This window comes from Maylandia zebra, linkage group LG16 (assembly GCF_041146795.1).
Source record: "Maylandia zebra isolate NMK-2024a linkage group LG16, Mzebra_GT3a, whole genome shotgun sequence".
Classification (NCBI taxonomy): Eukaryota; Metazoa; Chordata; class Actinopteri; order Cichliformes; family Cichlidae; genus Maylandia; species Maylandia zebra.
This window is the reverse complement of record NC_135182.1, coordinates 6,655,330-6,678,048: the sequence shown is the minus strand read 5'-3', so window position 1 is coordinate 6,678,048 and position 22,719 is coordinate 6,655,330. Positions and strand designations below refer to the sequence as shown.

At 39.5% G+C, this 22,719-nt stretch overlaps 1 protein-coding gene across 4 annotated transcripts in view; it reads right to left on the bottom strand.

The window, feature by feature from the left end:
* The window catches only part of gdap2 (ganglioside induced differentiation associated protein 2), a 26,947-nt gene continuing 4,228 nt past the window's right edge, over positions 1-22,719 (bottom strand). For 3 of the 4 annotated variants that reach the window (XM_076875317.1, XM_076875316.1, XM_076875318.1), the window contains 12 exons: positions 21,783-21,922; positions 20,880-21,033; positions 19,176-19,264; positions 18,514-18,590; positions 18,211-18,370; positions 16,591-16,741; positions 16,047-16,123; positions 15,114-15,190; positions 14,627-14,766; positions 10,575-10,629; positions 8,227-8,370; positions 1-2,372 (listed from right to left, as the gene is read on the bottom strand). In XM_076875317.1, the coding sequence (XP_076731432.1) occupies positions 2,331-2,372; positions 8,227-8,370; positions 10,575-10,629; positions 14,627-14,766; positions 15,114-15,190; positions 16,047-16,123; positions 16,591-16,741; positions 18,211-18,370; positions 18,514-18,590; positions 19,176-19,264; positions 20,880-21,033; positions 21,783-21,922 (1,306 nt within the window). In that variant the 3' untranslated portion in view covers positions 1-2,330. Of the gene's footprint in view, positions 2,373-6,077; positions 7,070-8,226; positions 8,371-10,574; positions 10,630-14,626; positions 14,767-15,113; positions 15,191-16,046; positions 16,124-16,590; positions 16,742-18,210; positions 18,371-18,513; positions 18,591-19,175; positions 19,265-20,879; positions 21,034-21,782; positions 21,923-22,719 lie in introns of those variants that run through there. The other variant, XM_004571987.3, reaches the window with a different exon arrangement.

Below are 22,719 nucleotides of genomic sequence, written 5' to 3'. Positions count from 1 at the left end.
TTTCTACAGCACCAAAATCAATCTTTATTCTTCATCAGGTATTAAATACTTTCCACAATACAACCAGCTCTTTTCTAAAAGGATAGTCTAAGCCCGTTATTATCAAGAAAAAAAACTTCTTGTGATCAAAGTGTTTAAAAAAAAAAAAAAAAAGAACAGGAAATTTAAACATGAATGACATCATTTCCTGTAAAGCTCAGAGGATGTCAAACAGCAGGCCCTCCACATATCACTTTAAAATGATAAAAAACTCCCCCAAACAGGACACATCTACACACAGATATTTTGGCTCATTGATGCACATTCTGATATAATCACAGTTCTAACAGCAAGTCTGTGCTGACCGATTCAGCTGAAGGTAAAACAGTGACAGCACATTTCATTTTGTCAAAGGAGGGAACACTAACCTCATTTCACTGGATGGAACTCAAAGCACTGAGGAAAACAACAAAAGACATTAAATAGCTCAATCTGACTGCGCATGCTTTCCTCACAAGGGCATTTATTATTGATTTTAGAAGGAGCCCTACAAACACAGTAAACAGAAGCTCCTGGAGTAAGTGACACGAGATATATACCCCCCACCAGTGTGCACATCACATTATCTGAAACCTCAAAAGTTAGAAGCTGAACTCTGTGTGCTAGTGTTAAATAACATCCCCGCTTTCATTTCAAGGTTAAAGAGTTTCCATGCAGCCAACACAGTTCAAATGCAATCATGCAGAGTTCCTGATGTTTGGCCTGGATGAACGCAGAACTACACACAGGTGAACCCCCCGATTTATGGTGATAGTGTCAGTGTTGGGCTACCACACATGCGGGGGTCCTGCTACATCATGACTGATCGAAGGTTCAGACAATCAGAAATGCTTTCAGAGTTTACTTCACTCCATTTGACCTGGACACCCACACATGTGGCAGTCCAAGATAAATCAAACTACAGACGACAACGTAAAGTGAAGCGAGCTGTGCAAACAAAGGAGTTAGTGACTGAGTAACAGAGCGATTTGACACAAAAGCACAAAAAATAGTTAATCACTTTCCTTCACGGCGCTTGTGAGAGTGAGGACTCCTCATGACTTGACTTGTGTAATTTAGGTTCACTTGTACATCATGTTTCCACTGTTGTGGGTTACAGAGGCACTGCCTTATTAGAACTGTATCACTGTTTAGTGGCCAATTTCTTTTAATGATTCCAGTTACTGCTTCAAGAAACAGTTACAAATGTTCCATCTCCAGAAACAGGAAAATTAACGTGTTTTATAGTATTTAAGTTAGAACTGTCAAAGATCGGAAGCAGTTAATGTTAGGCATATGTTGTTAAATGTGTGAGGTTAAATATGCGTTTCAGTGACACGGTGTTAACAAGTTTGGTAGAGGCACACATGCCCTGCTTCCTTTCAGGCCCACCATAAAGCTACTGGAAAACAAACAGGGCTTTTTACATTGTTAATGCTAAGCAGAAGTACTTCAGCACTGCCTCTAGTAACAGATCTACATATCTGGGAAATGGTGACGATAAGAGGCATCTCCCTGTAATATTTGTGAATTTAACTTAATGTATGATGCTACAGCTGAAGTGACTCTGACACCTTAAGCTGAGCCTTTCTGCTTCCTCTTTCAGTCTCTGTGCCAAGCTAAGCTAACTTCACATGTTCACACAATATGAAGATGACCTTGTGATGTAAATTGAATGTTAGCCAGCTGACGTGTGCTTTTAATCAAAGAAAATCTCCCCGGCATTAATGTTTGTCTGGAATTTTCCGGTTTGGACTGCTGGCGCTCACGGTCTCATATTACGCTGAAACAGGTGGAGAAAAACTTCCGGCTGAGCAAAACCCAATGTTTGTCTTTACTGCAGACTTTCTGCTGCTCCGTGTGGTGTAGAAATCCAAACAGGCACTCCCCGTATCACTCCAGCATTTGAAAAGCCATCTTCTGAGACATGGGTGAGGATGTCTGATACGACCACATCACAGGGAAGCCTTTGAGTTAAGTGCCAGCTATGATGTGATACTTCATATTTTGGGCAGTATGACAAAACTGCTGAGTAAGTCTCTCAGTATAAGGCATAATCCAGGAGCCATGCCAGATCCAAAAATAGTCTGTGGTGAGTAACAATGATTGCTCACCAGACCGCGCCGTGCTATATGTGCACTGCGACTCTTAATTTGGTCTTTTTTGGCAGGAACAGAACAAAAGAAGAGTTTCCTCAACTGAGGTTCAAAGCCTTAAAGAGGTTGGAGGTCAGACCACACAGAAAACTTCATGTCCAGAAAAGACATCCACCACTTCGCCACTTGGGACAGAAAGATTCGATTGGACTCGTGTCACAGACCGGAAGCTTCTGAATGATGGTAGGGTCCGTTCACCTGTTATAGATGAGAATAAAACAAACACCTGGGTTAGCACAGATCGCTTGAGCCAAAGCTGGTAACACTAAAGTGATTATTGCCAACACAAAGAGAATTTGACTTATACTACGGTGGCCCTGAGACGTCAAATGCACTGCAACAAAGAAATAAACAAAGCCTTACAAAACACAACAGAAGTGTTTTGGGGAGACAATAATGTGATGGAGCAGCTGCAGAAAGGACATGCTAACAGGAAGTAAATTATTCATGAATCACAACCCACCCTCGCTTTCATTCAGGTCTATTGTGCTGTTTTCTTGATATAGCAAAGTGTCAGGAAGCTGTATTCCTCGTACCAGGAGGGGCAGGCTGTCCTGTTAGCTGCTGTACGTGTTTTAATAATGCAGAAAAAAAATTTGTGGGCAGTAATCTGACTACACCTGTCAGAGCCTTTCACAACTTCAAAGTGTTCTACTGTCAGAAGAGACGGCAGCAGTGTTGGGTGTGGCATGACTGCTTTGTTCTGCTGGTAGAATAATTACACTGATAAGCTAAAGATTATGTCAACACGCTAACATTAAGAAAGATTCAAGTTTTAGTTAAGCAAAAGATCTTCTTACTGAATATACAAGCACAAAAACATGAGTGTGAATCAAGGTGTGAGTGTGCAGCCGAGTTAAGTAAAGGATACTGGTTTTTCAGAATGTGTCTGCTTTGAAATTTTATATTCGGGCTCCACGTATGACAGTGAAATAGCTGATTGGCTACTGTTTTTAAGTTTTCTATTTTTTTACATTTATGTGTTATTATTAAATGCTGAGCTTGTAAACTTTTCACAAAAACTTTAATTAGAAACATCACATAAAAAGGACAGAACGGTTATTGAACGTTAATGATGATTTAAAAAAATAATACATTTATTCAGAGTCTAGAATGTCAGACCAAGATGTTGTGTCTACGTGGGGTGTTGTAACAGGGAGAAACATCTGTTTCATCAATTGACCAGAATATTACGCCATGTAGACGTGTTGGTTCATCCCTCGGCTACATGTCGACAGCATATTGAGAAAGGAAATTAAAAGTGGTTTTGAGGCACATTTTGATCCACTTAAAAAAAAAAACAAAAAAAAAAAACATGCAGCTTTAGATTTAGGTAGCTCAAGTCCAAGCTCAGAGTAGAGGTCAGCAGATATTCATGTGCAAAAGAAGGTTTTCACAGGACCATGTAGTTCTGTGAAAAACCTTTACTGCTTCCATATGAATTTAGAGGGTAAGCAGCAGCCAGATGGTGCTAATCAGACGCTTGTGATGAGTTGATTTGCAGTAACTGTGAGCACTTTATAAATGAAGACATTCTGGCAGTTTGCTGTTCCGGTGCGTTCAGTTGTGCATCTCAGGAATGAACATCGCAGCATTCGGTCTAAAGTCAAACTGTGCAATGCTCAGAGAAATAACAAAGAGAGCTGCATCTCAGACTCTATAATGTAAAAGTTGGTGATGACGGTACAGTTAGAAAAAGACTAAAAACTACTATAGCTTGTTTGGGGAGATGCTGGGCGACAGCCTCTTCTCTGTAAAAAGACCACGGCAGCACAGCTTAGATTTGCAAAGCTGCATGTAAACAGAGCAAAACACCTGTAGAACAGATGAGACTCAAGTGGAGATGTTTGGCCATAATGGACAGCGAAACATTTGACGAAAACCAAAACCTCTCATACCAACTGTCAAGGATGGTTGTAGACAGGTATCGATTTGGATGATGATTCGGCCCTCAGGACCTGAGCACCTTACAGTCACTGAGTGGATGATGGACTCCTCTGTATATAGAAATATGATAGAGGCCATCTGTCTGACAGCTACAGCGTGGCTGAAAATGGATCATACAACAGGACAATGATCCCAAGCATATAAAACGAGCACATATCCACATTTGAGCCATTTTTACCAAAGTAGCTGTCTAAGAACTAACAGCACCTCATGACAACAAGAGCCAGAAAACAAATAAAGGCATAAAAAGGCCAAAAATTAATGAAGTTAGATTATGTTTACTCAGAAGGATTTTAGCTGTAGACCAGTGGGGGAAAGACCCCCACCCCACAAATTTCCACACAGATTGTCAAAAAAAGTAATAAAAAATTTTTGAGAGAAAAAAAAACAACTCCTTTTGGATGTGAAAATACGCCATTTAAACTTGTAATCAAACAAGTTCTGTGCAAGAAGAATATTTACATAATTACATTTACACAACAGCTCATCTATTGTAGGCAGTGTGCCTTGAAAAGGCTTATTAGAGCATTAAAAAGAAATAATAGATTCCACTTTGTCAAACTCTGACAAGCAAAGCTAAAATAAATGTGGCCAAATGTGAGAAATGTGAAAACAGCCAACAGTACTAAAGACAAGTCGATCCGAGGCCATTTTGAGAGCCAATGGTGAAATGCCAGCAGGTGTTGTGAAATGAAATAAGTCTACCAACAAAGAATGAGGCAAGTTTCACTTTTTTGTTTTCTAATAAAGGAAAATGGACGGCTGGTGAGTGGTTACATGAGCGATACCATCTCAATTTCCCTTTTGAGAAAATCTACAATTATCTAAGCTCAGTGGTAACTGTAGCCAACTTTCTTTCACACGTCATATCATCCTTACCATTCTGGTGTAGGCTCTGGAACACGGCGCACTTTAACCCCCATTAGAAGCTTCAAACCTGCAATACGGGGTTTATTTGACTGCTACGAAAAAAAACTGTGGCATCATCTTATGAGTTTAAGGACACAACCTCTGTAGTTAGTAACAGCGCAAATAGAGTTTTAGTGAAAGCCCTGGTTCCTACTTTTAGGTATAAACGAATGCCAATTCTGTTCTGAGTCTGCTGTGAGAGTTAACGACTGATCAAACTGGCCGAGGATTCCAAAGAGATTCCGTTTAAGAATTTACCTCCTGGTTAGGTTCAATTTCAGCAAACAAACAGAGCAATTACTTCCTGGACTCCATCAGCACTGTAATTAAGCTCAGCAGGACAAGTGTTTCTGGGTAGGTGTCAATATAAACAATGTTGCCCAGGTTGTTGGCTGTGCTGAAAGTGGAAAATACATTGTTGTTCCAAAAAATTGATTCTGTGTCTTGATGCATCAGGACACTGTTGGAGTTACATTCCCTGCAAAATGCTGAATCTGAAACGATGATACTTTATTGTACAGGTAACCTCATGTACAAGTGCATTTTCTCATCTACCAGTAATTATTACAGCTCCGTGACCTCGTGTCTTTATTCATAACTACCCCGAGTAACAAAATATGAAAACAAGCTTGTTACTGCTGCAATCCAACATCAATAAGTGGATATCCACAGTGGTTTACAAACATATCAGCTATTCAAAAAAAAACAAAGAAAAAGTGAATTATTCTAAAGAAACGGAGGATGCAAGAACGTTTTTTTAAGTTCGAACTGCATCAAACTAACAAACTAGACGTTGTTTTTGATTCTAACTATGCTTCCTCAGGGTTTGACATTTCCTCAGTACTCAAAATAGGGGCAACGCTGACGTTCTACTCTGACAGTCTGTTTTAGCTGATGCCACTAAAGAACATCCAAATGTTTACGTCGTTTCATGGCAACTCAGTGAATGCCAAAAGGAAACACGCTTAAACATGTGCCATCAATCTGTCATGTTTCCCCATATTTTAGCTCCGAGTATAAACAGACACCCACAGTTAATAATAAAAATATTATTAATAACACTTTTTATTTATTACAAGGTAAACAAATAAAAAAACAACTATAAAAGCTAATCAAGGTAAACATCGACAAGACCAAGTCAAAATGAAGGGTATGCAGTTCTGAATAGATGGGTTTTAAAACGCGATTTGAAAGTAGAGAGAGAGATTGTAGTCCCGAAGCAGGATCTGAAATTGACACGTAGGTGAACTGGAAGCCAGTGGAGTTAATAACAGGTGATATACGTTCATTAGATCCAATTCTGGATACAATACAAGCAGCTGGATTTTGAGCTAACTGCAGTTTATGAAGAGATTTATGAGGTAGACCACAGAGAACTGCAGTAATCTAAACGAGATGTGACAAGAGCACTGTATGGCGGTGCTGTTTGGAGTAAGTGAAGGACGAAGGCGGGTAACGTTACCAAGATGAAAACAAGAAGAGCGACTGATATTATTTACTGATATTACACTCTTAACCTGAGGGGAAGGTGTGATGGCAGAGTTATCAGTGGATAATCAAAAACTCCTCACCTGCTTTTCTTCAAACATGCCAGTAAAAAAAATACATCAGCTAACTTTTCTTAAAACGATAAAAATCTTGATTAATCAAAGTTATTGATAATTATTTTGTCCATTTAGTAATCACAAAGCATCCTGGGCATTTTAATTGAGGTTATAGTCAACGGTTTAACAGGTGAAATTAAACCTGGAGATGAAAATAAAAGACAAAGAACAACAGAAATCATTTCCACCGTCTCTGGTTTACATCAGGAAGAGGAGAATAGAAAAGGGAAAGTCTAGAGATTTGTCTCGTCTGTTGATCCCTCAAATACAACTGATGAAAAAAGAACGTGAATAGAAACACACAAAGGTTTGTGTGATTTCAGGTTTATTCGAGAAATCAACAGGAACATAGCCTACCTAAATATTTCTACTAAAACACCATCAGCCAGAGAGCTGACGTGAGGCTAAACAGGGTTACGGTCCGTCCTTCGGCATCTGAAAATGCAAAACCGATGCTTACAGGGAGGTGGAGACACACAAACTCTAATTTATCAAAGGAAGTCAGTTACTGGCTCCAAACATCAGCGCTCCAAATGTAGTGACATATTTTCCAAGTTAAGATATATTAACTGGGATAATCTGCTGCAACTTCCAGATGTTTCTGACACATCAAATTATTTTGGCAGGTCGCTTGTAACTTTAAACTACATGCTTCAGCACCTGACCTATATTTTAGTCATCTAGAGAAAGTGGGACCAACTTTCTGGTGTCTACATTAGAATTTCTAGCCACTACTTCAAATGAACCCTAACTCTTACAGAGGAAGGCGGAGGGGTTACCACAGCTGCACCCAACTGACATACTTTGCCTGTCACAGTAAAGTCAGAAAGCTAAAAAAAAAAAGAAAAACTGGCCCAAATTAGATGTTTTACAAAGTACTTTAGTAATGGTCAGACTATAACCACATATGGCTAAACTATAAAATGTTAAAAAGTTTTTAAAGTGGCAAAAGCTGAACCACTTTCCAGTATTAAAACACTCTGTTCTAATATCACATTAGGTAGGCAGGTAGTAAAAATAAGAATAATTAGGGAAAATAATAACTGAATGTCACTTCTGAACCTCTGCAAATCGTTGAGCTCCCACCGCTGAGTGAATCAGCCTACAACATTATCTGATGTGCTTTCATTTCCTGTCTATTTAATGGTTGACCTTCCGTGCAGTTAGCCACAACAAGGTAGCAGGATGAAAAAACAAAACAAAAAACCTTCAGCATTACTCAGTGGCTGATTTACACCATTCATTTCTACTAGGTTAATGTAGCTCTATCCATCTGCAATAACATACTGTGTGGCAAAGGCAGAACACCTGCTGCTTTATACTTCAGATGCATTGCTGCTGGTGAAGGAGAGCTAATTAGATGAGCAATAATTGGATGGACGTCAGCTTGATTATGTTAAAATAAATAGTTCCAACCTGTGTGGGGTTTTTGGAACAAACGTTTGGGCTAGTTTTGAGAGCTTTATCAAATCCTTTATGTATTTTAGCAGTTACCTTTCCAAAATGATTCAAATCACTTTGAAAGATATCCGTGGATCATGTGCAAACAACATAGGACTGAGTTATGGATCTCTCTGTTATTGTGTTCTTACTCGTGCATCGTACTCCAAGACAAATGGAGGGATATCGAGCTGCTCAGGCTTGATGCAGGTGAAGAGCTGTTGCAGATTGTCGAGGTAGCGGACCTTTTCCTTCATGCCAGATACACTGAAAGTGGTGAAGAACCATGTTGAAACCTTGATTGAGACAAGTGAAGAAAGAGAATGGATGTGTGTAAAGAACCGTTCATCAGTTTTTAAAAACATTCAAGCTTGATTTTACATTGCCAGGACACCAGTCATGCAATAATCAAAGAATAACTGAACACAACAAAAACAGAAAACCGAGCAAGACTGAACTTTAATGAATAAAGAAAAAGCACCCACACAAACACAAGGAGAACACAGAAAGGTGCAGGCAGGGAGAACTGGCAAAAATGACATTATCTTTGAAAGCTTGAAGGGTAAAAACAAAACCTATGATTTTGTTAAACATTTTTCAAGTATTGGATCTTTGTGCAAAACCCAGTTCAAGGGTGTTCCAGTCTCCTGGAGGTGGCTCTGGCCTCCAGAGACCTGTTTGGTGGCTATGAGGAGGACATTAGATCATCAAGAAGACCTAATAAGATCACTTAACAGAGCAGTTACCTAGCACATGAAAAATACATTCAGGTCTGAAATAAACTGTTTAGAATAAAGAAGTGTTTAAAAATTCAAACCTATAAGACTGAGATGTTATTTTTTTCTATGCAAATACATATGTAACATGCATCCTGTTAATCTATCTAATAAACTGATCTGTAGGAGTCTGTAATGGAGCCACATTTTTACTATGTCAGTGACCTACATAGGTTTTACTTATCTCCGGGTCTTCAGACAGTACAAAATATGCACGTGACTCTGAGTTCAACCTCACCGTTTGCAATACACAACTGTCAGACAGACAGCACTGCTGAGCTCGGCCAGCTGTTTTAACAGCACACATTTCAACCTGGCTTACTGAAACACTTACTGAACTCAGGAATCATTATTACAAATAAGCTTTCCCTGCAATGAAAAGTCAAGATGTTTGTCATGAAGCAGGTCTACGGATTAGAGAGTAGAAAACCAGCTGTCGATTCCCATTCCTAATAACGACCTGGAGTAAAGACGGACCTTACAAACTACCTGCACGGCTGCCACCAGTCTGATTCCAGACACACATATCAGACTGTCTCTGATTTACGGCGGCAAACTCAACAAGAAACCCTCATGTAATAACATTATCACCAGATAAAAGCTGGGCGCTTCATTGAATACACGTATGACAGTAGTCCCTTTGTTCACACATGTAACACCATATAAACCCCAGCTCGAGATAAAACCATGTCATGAGCACGACAAAACTCGTAAGCCTTAAATAAGTTCGGTGTAACGCAGAAAGTTATTTTTAGTAAGCTGGTCGAGCTGTTTTTGTTTGTAATTGGCTGCTTTTCTTGCTGTTAATTTGTGGCAAATTGGATACTTTTACTTCAGTTTTTAAAAACATTCAAGCTTGATTTTACATTGCCAGGACACCAGTCATGCAATAATCAAAGAATAACTGAACACAACAAAAACAGAAAACTGAGCAAGACTGAACTTTAATGAATAAAGAAAAAGTTATCAAGAAACCAGATAAACCAGAAGTTACCTAAAGAGGAAAATATTTTCTGGATCAGTGTGGTAGGAATGTAAGGACTTAGATTAATAAGAAAAGCAAAACGCTCCTGGTTGTCTGCCTTTTACAGATGTGTGGTTCTGAGGCAGTGACCTCGAGCTTGCACTTTAGTGGTTTGCAGCTGGGATGAAAACTAGCACAAATCTCCAAATCTGAGGCCATGTTTTTTTTGACGGCAAAACGGTGGAGTCCCAACTTTGTGTCAGGATGAGTTGCTGATCCAAGTGGAGGAGTTTAAGCATCTCATGGTGTTGTTTGTGAATGAGGGGTGAGGGGAGCAGGAGACTGACAGGCAGACTGGTGCGTATGTGTCGGTGTGCTGTAGTGAAGAAAGAGCTGAGCATGAAAGCAACGCTATCAATCTACAGGTCAGTCTAGATTCTTACTATCACCTGTGGTCACGAGCTCCGGCTAGTGAACAAAAGAATGAGGCAAGCAGTGGAAATAAGTTTCCACTGAAGGGTGTAAGGCACAGCATTTTAATCTTAAATGTATAAATATGGCTTTTTAAATGTCTTGTGCTCACTCTTTTTCTTACAAAAAAAGGATAAAAACTTGATCAAAATCATCTGAAATACAATAAACAACACAGACAAGGTTTGTTTTCATACATTTATACATTATCAACTGAAATATAAATGTTTTACACAGGCCTGTATATTAAATAAGCTTTGCAGAAACTGTAAATAAAACCATCCCTTACCTTCGAGCGGAATGTTGGATGTACAAAGTAGAAAGCCATCAAATTTTTTTTATACCTGCAAGAAATAAAGCAGAACATTAGTGGAATAATACTTCTCAGCAACCCTATGACTCATTATTCTGGAAATCAAACATAAAATTAAAAAAACCTGTATTATGAAATGAAAATGATTGATGTTCTGAAAGAGGAGACACAATGTTTCTGTGGCCGTTTCCAAAGCCACACATTTACTGTCCCACAAAAACACCACTTTACAATCAGCTCCATCCTGTACATTAGCATGGACACATTTACCACATGGAAGTGCCAAATGTTTTTCCAGTGCTTGGTTATTTATTTGATTGAACAGACAGGTAATTAGACAATTACCGGTAATCGACAGTGTCAGCTACAGCAGCTGTCATACTACAATGCTGCTTTACGCTGCTTTGATCAGACAACTTTAGCCATAAAACTGTGCCAAACTGTCTACAGAAGGAAGCTAATTTTAGACACTTGTCTCCATCTACTCGTATCTGAAGCTCAGTCAAAGCAGCCAAAACCACAGATGGCTCACCAGTCTGTCAGTCTCACGCAACCAACTCTCCCTGATGGAAGAGGGGCCCGAGAGGCATCTACATTTGGGAGGAACTCAATTTCAATCACCATTATTTAACTACAGACCATGCTCCAATGAAGCAACAGAGCCACATCACTGGCAAAAACATGACATGTAAACTTGAGGTTACCAAACCGGTATAAGCCTGTTATGTCTGCCATTCCTAAGTTGCTGGAGTCAACTCCCGCATCTCTGTTTTCAAGACAGAAGCAAACAAACAGACCGTGAGACTAACAAACAAATCAGGGGTATATCCCAGAGTAAGAGAGCGCCAACTAAAACTGTGGGTCAGTTACTAGTTACATGTGTTTAGAGCCAAATTCCTCGTATTTCTGATATTCACTAATTCAGATGATATTTTTAATTAATGTGCTGCATCTGGAAGTTCTTCTTGATATTGTAGGAATCAACCATCACACACAGATGTTGAGTCTTCAGGGTGAGGTTCAGATTCAGATTTATCCAGAGAGAACACGTTTGTCCACACAGTCCATGCACTTTAACTTTACACTCAACATTTCCACTTTACTCTTAAAATAAAACACATAAATTAAATAATAATAGTAAGCTCTTTCCCTTTAACCCCGGCCCCTTTGGATGCTGCCAAAAAGTTCTTGCATTCTGGAAAACTCTGGAAATAGTGCCGACCTGAACTTCCATCCATACTAAATTTGCTTGTGTTAAGAAAAACCAAAACATTTGTCCATCAGAGGAACACACAGGAACTTTTAGTTATCCAAATAATTCAAACGTACAAAACCGTGACTTGTGGCCTTCTGCACTGGTCCAGAGCCGGACCCGAGGATATTTAAAAATAATCACTCTCGAGTCCATCGGTCTCCTGCTAAATGCAGACAACATATACGCTTCCAAAACTGTGGATATGTTCAATCTGGCGAGAGTCTGTTGGTTAGGTAATTTGAAGCTAACATGCATCTGCAGTCAATCAATAGCCAAATAGCCAGACCAGGGTTCAATATCACGATGCCAAACCAAAAAACCCCAAAACAAAGCAACTGCTTGAGAAATGTTGCAGAGAAAGAAAAATACTCCTAAATGAAAACAGCTAGGACAGAAACTGTAACTGTTTAGAAGTAAAGTGATCCCTGAACGTGATGTGCGTGTGTTCCTCGCCCTGCAGAAGAATGAGGACACAAAGTTCCCTGAAAAAAGGCTTTGATTGTCTCTGTGACTGACAGGCAGCACAGTTCTTGTGCTTTAAACACAGAGCTCTGCCAGACCCACGCCCCTGCTAAATGACAAACTTGTTAGCAGTCATCATTTTCTACTGCAGCCAAAGTACAATATCCAAGTCAGAAAGTGTACAAGCAAACAGATAACCTCAGCGTTTTTTGTTTCACATTAAATGAGCCTTTAGTAGAGGGCAGACTGTTGTCTGGGTTTCGTTAGGTCCAGCTAAAAGTTTGCAGAGGTGGTGGAGCCTAAACATCCCTAACATTTTAAGGCTGCACTGATGAATCAGCAGAACACAAACGTTCGCCCTCGTCACTTATGACTGAATGGGGGTTTCCTGTTCCGATGAAAGGGGAAGCTGAATGAAGGCGTCTTCATTCGCATTTAAAGACTCTGTGAAAGCAAGGTTTGCTTTTTTTTAAATTCCCTTTTCCTGCCTCACTGAAATATATCGCGTAACCTGCATCTGACACCCTTAGGGTAAATTTATCACACAACATAAAGGATAAACATCAGGAATGTGCTACAGTTTCAGTTTTCTTTATGAAGGTTAAGAAAGGTGTTGTGAAACCGACAGAATAGACAGTAAGAAAGCAATGAAACCTGAGAAAGACAAGCGTGGAAAGGTACGTCTTGACTGCATGGAGTTTCCCACTGACACAGGAAGCAAGTTTGGTTTCTAGTAACCAAAACTAAAAAGAGATGACAACTATAAACGCTTCTCCTACCCACCGAGTACCTGAGTTTCTCTAGGTTTTTCCTTTGGTGGCTTCCAGTTAACAAAATTTCAACCCCTTCTTTTTTCCCAGTTACGTTTAGATATTGTGTGGGTTTCATGTGTGTGTTGATGTTTATGGACACTAGAAATTTGTTTAATCTAGTTTCAAGTGCTAGTTTTAAATCAGTAGTAGTAGGATGATTAAGACGTACACTTAAACCTAACTCTAATAATATCTACTGTATGACCACTCATGTCTGTCTTTATTAATTTTGGACACATAACATTCACAAACAGGGGAGTCTGCGTGGATAGAGGAGTCACTTCAGAACAGTGAAGCTGTAGGTCTACTCTGATCTCTGAATAGAAGTCTAGATCTTTCTGGTTTCCATTTGGAAGATGTGGCTACGATTAAGCACGACGAAAATATTCATAAATGGTGAACTTTTCAGGAGATCTCAAAGAGATCAAACAGCATCTGCCTCCATGTGTATCGAGTTCCAATGTGATGGTACACAATGGACACGTCATTGCTCAACAGAATGACTGATTCAGGTCCAAATCCATTCTGCAACCTCAGTTATCACAAAGTCATGTCTGACAACAACTTTTCAGAGCGCTGTCTTTGAAAGGTTTATCCAGTCTCAGTTTAGAACTCGTTTGAACTCTTTGAGGCCAAGTCAGAGCCAAGTTGCTTGGCCTCAAGTCACCGCGAGACTTCGCGCCAACGCCAACAATGAAACAAATGTGTTTCACAGCTTGTTTGGCTTTTCCAATCATCTAAACACTGTAACCTTGGTGGTATCGTACTGTGGCACGACCAATGTTTCTCAACTTTAATGCAGCTGCAGAGGCTAAGAGCAAGAGCCAACGAACACCAAACAGGTCAAATGAAAGTCAACTCTAAATGTTTGTATGACCTAATATACAAAATGTTAAACACCTTGATTTAGTTCGAAAAGTGGACCCTTTGTCATGTTGATACAAAATGACCGTTAGATTGATTTAAAATCCAGTAAGCACTATGCTGCATGGAAGAAAATATGAAAGCGGCTACTATAATGACTCAATCATAGTATCGTCATGGCCTTTGAGAGAGAAAAGGAGTGAATGAGAGGGGAATTCCCAAAGACCGTCTTTTTTACACAACCTCTCTCTGTCTGATTCTTTTTTAAGTTTTGGTTAGTTAAGACTGGAGAAGTAGTTGGCCAACAATGTCAGCCAAATCTAATTCTACTTTAAACATATATTGTAAACCCAGATGACAACAGTTCTGGATGGAAAGCTGAAGCAGACTGTTCTTACTCAGTGACTCAATGCCAGAGGAATAAGACAAAAACTGGAACTAAGTTAATGCCTTATCTATTCAATGTTCTCTTCCACTTCATATCTGATTTAATGTTGGTTTTCCAATATACTTGACATGTTTTAATTTAAAAGATGGAAGGCAAATACTTAAAAAAATTGCAGTCATGCCTTCAGCTCAAGGTTTAGATTAGCCACAGGCTCAGTGTAATCAGGTGAGTAAAATGTCAGACTGACTTGACGTCAACGATGTCGTAGAGTTTCTTCAGGAAGTCGGTGTCCAGATGGTTATGCTCTCCGGTCAGCGTGTGAAAGTAAACCATAACATACTCCTTCACTGTGATGTGGTCCATTACATGGATGAAGTACAACAGCGCCTACAGCACACGGGCAGAGGAAACAAAGACACAGGATTACTGTGAGTATTTATTTACTTACAGTTCTGTTAAAAACCAGATCACCCACATCTGATACATTTTCTTTTATAGTTGCAGCTTTTCCTATTTAAAAACAGATATATTGCATTTTGCAACAGGTACTGAGGAGTAAAATCAAACGTGCAGTGAACAAGGTTAAAAGCAGATCAATGTGACCTGTGCTTGCTCACACGTATTGCATTATTACGAGTACACAAAAAAATAAATCTGCACCATCTGTTACGGTGAGGTCCGACATGACTAAGATCACTAAAAGTGCTTCACTTTGACATACTGGCACACGTTACCTTTTCAAGGTCAATGAGGGTCACGGGGATGTTTCGTCCAACCACGACCATCACCGTCCTGCCACATATATCCACGCCTGGACAAATACACAGTAAAGTGTAAAGACACTCAGACCCTGCAATTTTGTATTAATTTAAATATAGTATCACAGTATTGAAACAGAGCTGCAGATGTAGTAAGTGAGAAGTGTGGAGATACAGTCTGTGTTTGGCCCTCTGCCTACAGATGAGGCCAACACTGAGTAATAGTTTTCCAGCAGTTCAGCCTCTGTGTCTGTGACTATGATCTGGACTTTTCGCTTGTAATCTGCAGTGATTTGGAAAGCTGACTTTTGGATAAAACACTCCAACTGTAATGTGCATTAGTGGCTGTATGACAGCCTTTGTTTCTTACTTGAATGCATACAGACCTTCTACTTGTGTAGCATCAATACAAAATGTAAAATGTTTCTTTTGCATATTTCCCTAAGACAGTCAACAACATAAAGAACATTTTTTTTGGAAAGACTTTTCTTGTGATACAAGTAAAATACATTAAATATATAGTTTTAAATTAAATATTCTTTAATTTAAAACTATATATTTAATGTTAAAGCTTAAATGTACCCACCTCAAAACACGGCCTGAAAGTTCAAATAGGTTCAACCTTTGCCTCACTTGACATCGGCTGAGCTAATTGGTGCTCAACCTCGTCCTGGACTGTGTGCAACAACACTGCCTCCTACTGGTGATGACAGTCAATTGTGCCTTAGAGAGGATGAATTGCCTTCGCTCTTCATGCAGAGGCGAAACAGAAACTCTCAGGCGAGCACCCTTACAATACACATGTCTGAAAACTGTCTTTTGGTTCCTGGTTTTGTTTCAGATCTACATTCAGACGTTGAAAGACTCCTTCAAAGATCTAATATGCACGTCCCATGCTCAAACACCTACCAGTCTGGTACAACGCTTTCAGCGCGGCGATGTCTGACAGGTCCTCTGCTCTCGCTCGACACAGCCAGCGACCGTAGCTGCAGGATTAAAACAGAAAGAGTATCTTAAATATATGGAACAATTAGCGGTTACACACATGCTATAACTACTGCCTCTGTAAATTACTGCCAAAACATCTACTAAAAACCTATAAAAAAACCCCCAAAAAAACTAAAAAGAACTTTAAGTGTGATCATGAAAGCAGCCAAAACGTAGCCGTTCAGAAATGTTTCAGTAAAATTTTAAGTGACAAACACTTACAGTGCAAACTGAAACAGCATTAGATAGAAATACTTCATAAATAGAGTAATTCAAATTGTACTTATTTACAGTTTAGTAACTGAAGAAAATACTGCACTTGATTTTGCACGTGAAAACTTTAATACAGGCAACGTCAATGTTAATACAAGTGGAAAACACTTGAAGTATTATGTTATTACATTTATTTAAAGAAAAACATTTGAAAGCATCATCGAGTTATCTCACAGTTTGCTTGGACTCTTACTTTCTCTGGTGTTGCTTCTGCATGGCTGCCTCAGACATCTGTCCCTGTAAAATCAGTTTCCGCTGTTTGTCTACGTCGCCCTCCATCCGGGCGAAGGCGTGAGTCCCAACCTGACCCAGATCCAACTCCAGGCTGTCCTCTTCACATTCATCTAGACAAGCCAACAGATAAGACATCGTAATGAAATGCTGAACTTGTATCCGATACTACTTACAAAAAATAATTAATCCAGTTAACTCTGGCTTTTTTAAACGATCGTTTCCCCTCAAAACACTATCTGTGTACAAGTTTTAGCAAATTATAAATGCAGCAACATTCTCATGGGTTTGCTTGTTTGTCCGTATTTATTTTATTACACAGATTCCAATTCATCTGCAAGGATGCCGTTACACGTGTGTGAAAGCGCTGCTATGAAGTCATAAACTCAGCTGACAGATTCCAGGCTCGGGTTCAAGTCTGTTTCATTCCTTGTTTCTCCAAGACCACATGCACTGCTGCATGCATGTCTGTGCATTTTATCAACATCCAAACGGACATGTGCATCTGTCAGTGTGTATACATCAGCCTGTTGTTATTGGGTTTCACTCGCAGGCAGCCTGCTTGCTTTGGATCAACACCCCAAAGCCACATGTCGATGCTTTGAAGCATCAGGCCAGCAGGCACCACACTTAAGGTCAATGGAGGCAAGAGGCTCGAAATGGAAACCACAAACACTCACTAACACATGGGCTGGTGTTACTTTCACAGGCCTCTTCACCAAAACCTAACATTTAGGGTGCAAGCAAAGGCTTAGCTGAGGTAAACTAAAGAGGTCATACAAAATCCAGTTTATGTGGAGGGTTTAAAAACTCAAAATTTCTGTTTGTCCTTTGTGTTTTTATCATTTTGCTATTTCTACAGAACTGTTGGGCCTCGATTACTTTCAATAAAGACTACTTGGTCTGCATTTAGCTAGAGGACAAATACAAATGTTGGGAGACTAGAAAAGCTTTGATGTGCTTCAAAACAGTTTCCCTATTTAGAATTCTGAAAGTTTCTCGAATCTTCCTTTGTTTGATAGTCGTGTGCTGATCACATCAAACTCTTTCTTTTAGGAGAACACTTTTGTTCAAGGGCTTTGAGACAATCATTGTGACGAGGCATTATGTTGGTTAAAATCTGTCTGCGATACTTCTCATGTCCTGTCAGTGCTTTACTACAAATAAAACAATCATGTCCTGACACTTCAGGAGCCTGAAGGCAGATGCAGTCTGACTGACTCACAAAAACAACCTGAGCTCTAAGTTAATCATTATCCAGTGTCATCTTCACACTGTATTTAATGATTGAGCTCAGATGTTTTATGGTTCCGTTGGTGAGTGAGTGACAAACAACATGAATGGCTGACAGCCTAAAAAGCCAAACGGCTGACTGCTCGGTCAGACTATTTCAACTTGACAATTAAGTCTTTCAAGTGAAAAGAAAAGCTTTTATTCTACAAATTCAAACTACAGGGAAGAAATGTTTTGTTTCTTTTCGACTGAAATGAAAGTGAAGCATGTTGTGTGTCCCTTTCCGATTTCAGGAAATTGTTCATCACATTATTGAGAAAAAAAAAGAAAAAAAAGAAGAAGGCTGCACCTTCAATGCTTCCTGGTTTCTCTGTGATGCGGATCCGTCTTTCTGGAACCACTGGTTCACCCTCAGAATTGCCGATGTCAGCTGGGATGAGAGGTAGGCAAGCCTTTTCTTCTCCCTCAGAGCGTGGGTAGTACAGAGGGAGTAACTTCTTGAACACAGACTGAAAGAGCACAAATATGAATATATATCTATTAGTGATTAATATGCACATGGCTAACTTAATACAGCTGGTTTTAAATAAGAGGAACATGCAGGTTCAGTGTTTCCTGTTGGTCTAAACTAAAGACAAGAAGTCACACAAACCTCCTCTGTGTCTGAAACCGCAAACACCACCGTTTCTATGCTGTTTCCATGATTCTCCAAGAACCGCCGCACTGTCCCTACAAACACATTTGTTTTGGTTTGTTACAAGATAACACAGACAAATAACAGCAAATCTGTAGTTTACAGAGAACTGCAATTTTTCTAAGACTAAGAAGAGGATGAAACCAACTGAGATGCGTCCTTTTCTGTGGTGTGGACCTGTAGTCGTGTATTTAAGTGAACAAACCTGAACAAACATTTTGCAAACAAGCAGAATATTTGCCACATATGGTTCTCTTTGGGTGTTCACTGAACTAATACACTCAACTATGCCCCGTGTATATCCAGTCTTACATTCAGTTCAGGTTTTGTGGTTATTTTACAGCCAGTAGTAGCTTTAACTCCAGAGGTGAGTAAGACTTCTGTTTGAGTGGATCTGAGTGATTTCAGGGTGGCAATCTAACCTCTTAGATTAAATTCCACTGTTTTGAATTTGGGCCGATTACAAGCTTGGGGAGTTCAATTTTCCAAAGGGGTCACATGAGAAATCGGGATTTTGGTGGAGGGCTGCACCAATAAACTTACAAAGAGAGATAAAAAAATAAGAAAATATGACTAAAGTGTCACTCCAATAAAAACCTGTGTGTGTCTGTGTGTCTTACTCAAAGCAATGTGTGTTGCATCCTCCAGAGGATAACCTCTTTTGATTGTGGTCACCACACAGAAGCCAACTGATGCCATTGACTGCTCTCTGTGGTGAAAAATGAAGAAATACAGTCTCACATACTGCACATCACATCTACAGTACACACTGACTATACAATGTCAAATGTGACATACATCATTCCCAATATGTCTACATGTTGTCAATACAAACAATGGTTCAATATAGCACCTTCAGATCCCTCTATTGACCTTGAAGAAAGGTCAGAGGTCAAATGTGACATGATATTTTAAACCTTCATATGGCACTTTCTATATGCTGACAATACACACCAACTTGTAACAATCGTAGTTTTGAAGTTCTCAGGCTTTTCATCAGTTTTTGACTAATAAGTCATTGAGTTGACCTTGAAGATCTTGGTGGAGACAAATTTAAGACAAATTTGAAGGGATTATTATGGACCCCACTCTACACACCTACAAAGTTTTCAGAGTTCATCCAGAACTTACTGAGCTGTTGTGTTTATAAACAGAATGACACTACCAAAAACATAACATCCTTGATGGAGGTAAAAATGTAATTCCATGTAAAGAAAATGCTGGCAGCTGTCAGTGCTTCCCCTCAGTTTTCTAGTAGACAAACCTATTATATCAATTCGAAAGTCCTAGGTGACCTACGCGAGTTATCGCATTTGCAAGATTTTCAGAAAACTTGTCCTCTGACCTTGAGTTTGAGATTCAAATTTCCCCAAGATTCTTAGTACATACATGTATGGTATTCATTTAAAACTCCTGCCATGTTCTGGATTTATCGCATTCACAAACTCAGGTGTCCATGCTGCCTGCCCACCTGAGGGAGGCGTGACAACAATCTCTGACCAGCCTTTTTACAGCTGAGGGGTAAAAACAAAACACTAAATACCTCCAGTACTACGTCTGTGAAGGTTCTCAGTCATCCAGGTCATCGTAGTCAAAGGAGCTTGCAAAGAAAAGCGTCTGGACTTCTTTAAGTTACTTGAAGACGTTTCACCTCTCATCCGAGAAGCTTCTTCAGTTCTAAGGTCAAATGGTGGAGAGTCCCAGATATAAACCTAGTGGGAGTGACCCCCCACAGAGGGACAAAAGGACCCCCTGATGATCCTCTAATCGCCTGAGCCAAGGTGTGAAACTGGGTGTGGGTCCCAATCAGCCAGTTTCACACTTTGCAAGCTCCTTTGACCTCCAGTACTACTATTTAAATTTTGCCAGTCTGACTTTTTCCTTTCTTTTTTATGTCTTAGTGGGTTCAGCCTTCTCCCTTAAATCATCATCACTGCTCTCTCCACTTCATCATATACTGCAAACATCTATATCACCAAGTAGATCAGGACAGAAACGGCACAATCTGGTCTGTGAAATATTGATTAGGAAATTGTGGATTTTAATCTGAAACACTGTTTTTTGGGGGGGGGGTTGATTTTAATTTATCCAATGAGTTCATATTTTACAGATGGATTTAATGTTTTTCCATCAACTTTTAAAACAGATCCAACTTTTCTAAAATCAGTGTTTCTGTAATCTGAAAAGCTGGAAAGCTCAGTCACTTTCATTCAGTGACTGTTTGCTGGTGCTTTCTGACAGAGAATGAAACAGATGAAATTTGTGAAAGTCCGATTACTGCCAAGTTTAGCACGTGGGCTGAATTATAAGTTGCTGATTCTTACGCAGCCAGCTGCATGATGTTTCTGTAGCAGCTGTATAGTGAACTCTCTGCTGCCGTCCTGTATTTGGCTTTGTACTTTGGCCCCACGGTGTGGATGATGAACCGCGCTGCTAGGTTGAAGCCCTTGGTCAGCTTTGCCTCCCCGGTGCGACATCCTGGACACAAACACACAAAAAGATTATTATATTTATTATTACATGTTAAAAATAAACTCTCATGACTGTTGATCCAGCAAATACACATGTGAATCAGAGAGCTGACAACTGAGTTCATGAAAGGGAAAACTGTTTTCTTTTGACAATTAAATTTGCTGATTAAATTTTCTGGTATGCTAACCACACAGAGGTTTTTATTTTGAGCACCAGCTTCTTCAAATACTGCATCTTAAAGCATCAATATATATATAATAATGTAGATATTTTTAGGTGACGTTTTTTGATGAAAAGACACTTCCAGTGTGTCGGGGTAAAAACCAGTAACTAGACCTTTTTTTGTACTTGGGACGTCTGAAAAGCCAATCTCAAAAACACTGTCACACATCCACAGTGATGCAGATGATTGAATAACAAACCCAGACATCTTTGCAGGGTTCAAGAACATCTGTATTTGTTCCTTGAAATTGGAGCTCAAAGTTCAAAGCATATTACTGGAAGCAATTCTGCAGAAAGTAGTTCCAGTGAAAACTGGGCTCCTGTCAGAACAGAAGCCAGAACATACTTATTTGTGTGTTATCAGTACTTTCAGCAGCTGTAGAGACTTGATAAAAGTTACTCTGTATTAAAGTGCCAGCGGTAGTGCCAGCGTGATATCAGGTGACTGGTTATATTTAACACTCCCAGTGATATCTCTGAGAAGACCAAAGTGAAATCAAGCTCATTTCAGCAGTTTAACCTTCCATGTCTACCTTTGAGTTTAAGCAGCTCGTCTCGGAGCTCGGGTCCTGCCAGCTGATGGATGCTGTCAGACGTGGGGTTCTTGTCGTTTAGCGACTCGTTGCTGGTGTTCACGACGGCGGTGCAATTCAGCAGAGCAATGTCACCAACACTGTGGGGAAAGAAAAACAATCTATTAAAACTATACAGAGTAAATACGAATGATATGGCGTATAAAAAAACCGTTGTGATGTCATTTTGCCAAAGATGTTGTAAAGGTTTTTTTTGCCATAAAACAATGTTTTGTATGAGTTTGTTATTCTGTATTTTCTAGGTGTGGAAATGTTTTGGACAAGGACGCAATTTTTGAATAGTTTGATGCTGTATGCAGCTACAGCAGATTTACAATGAAACAATAAAGATGCAATCTAAATGCAAACTTTGAGCTTCAATTCATGCGGCTGAAGAAAACTTTTATAACGTAACGCATTTTCAGTCAAAGTGTTTAATGTGCCCACATTCACTGAAGGGTTTCTTTTATGAATATCGGATAAAAGCACCGTACAGTATGTATGTCCTACACATACACATTAACTGGAGCAGGTATACTGGACTATAGCATGCATTATATTTTTAATCTCATCTCTCTCTAACAATATTTTGTATGGACAATCATGTTTGAGTCATCATACGTTTCCAACATCACCCCTTTTGGGAACACCGTTGTAGCTACATGGTTAAACAGAAGGCTAGTCTATCGTTGTTTTTGGTCTGAATTAGTATAAGTGAAACAAAGATATCCTGGGTATGTTGAAAGTGTTTCACGCTACAGGCTCCAGAGGTGCCAACATCAAAGGATCAGAAAGAGGAAATCTGCTATTTGGTAATGTCTGTGGGTTTGAAACTTTTTACAAAGAACAAAAAGAAAAAACTAATTCACTGGGTTTTTTAAAAAGTATTATTTGGGTA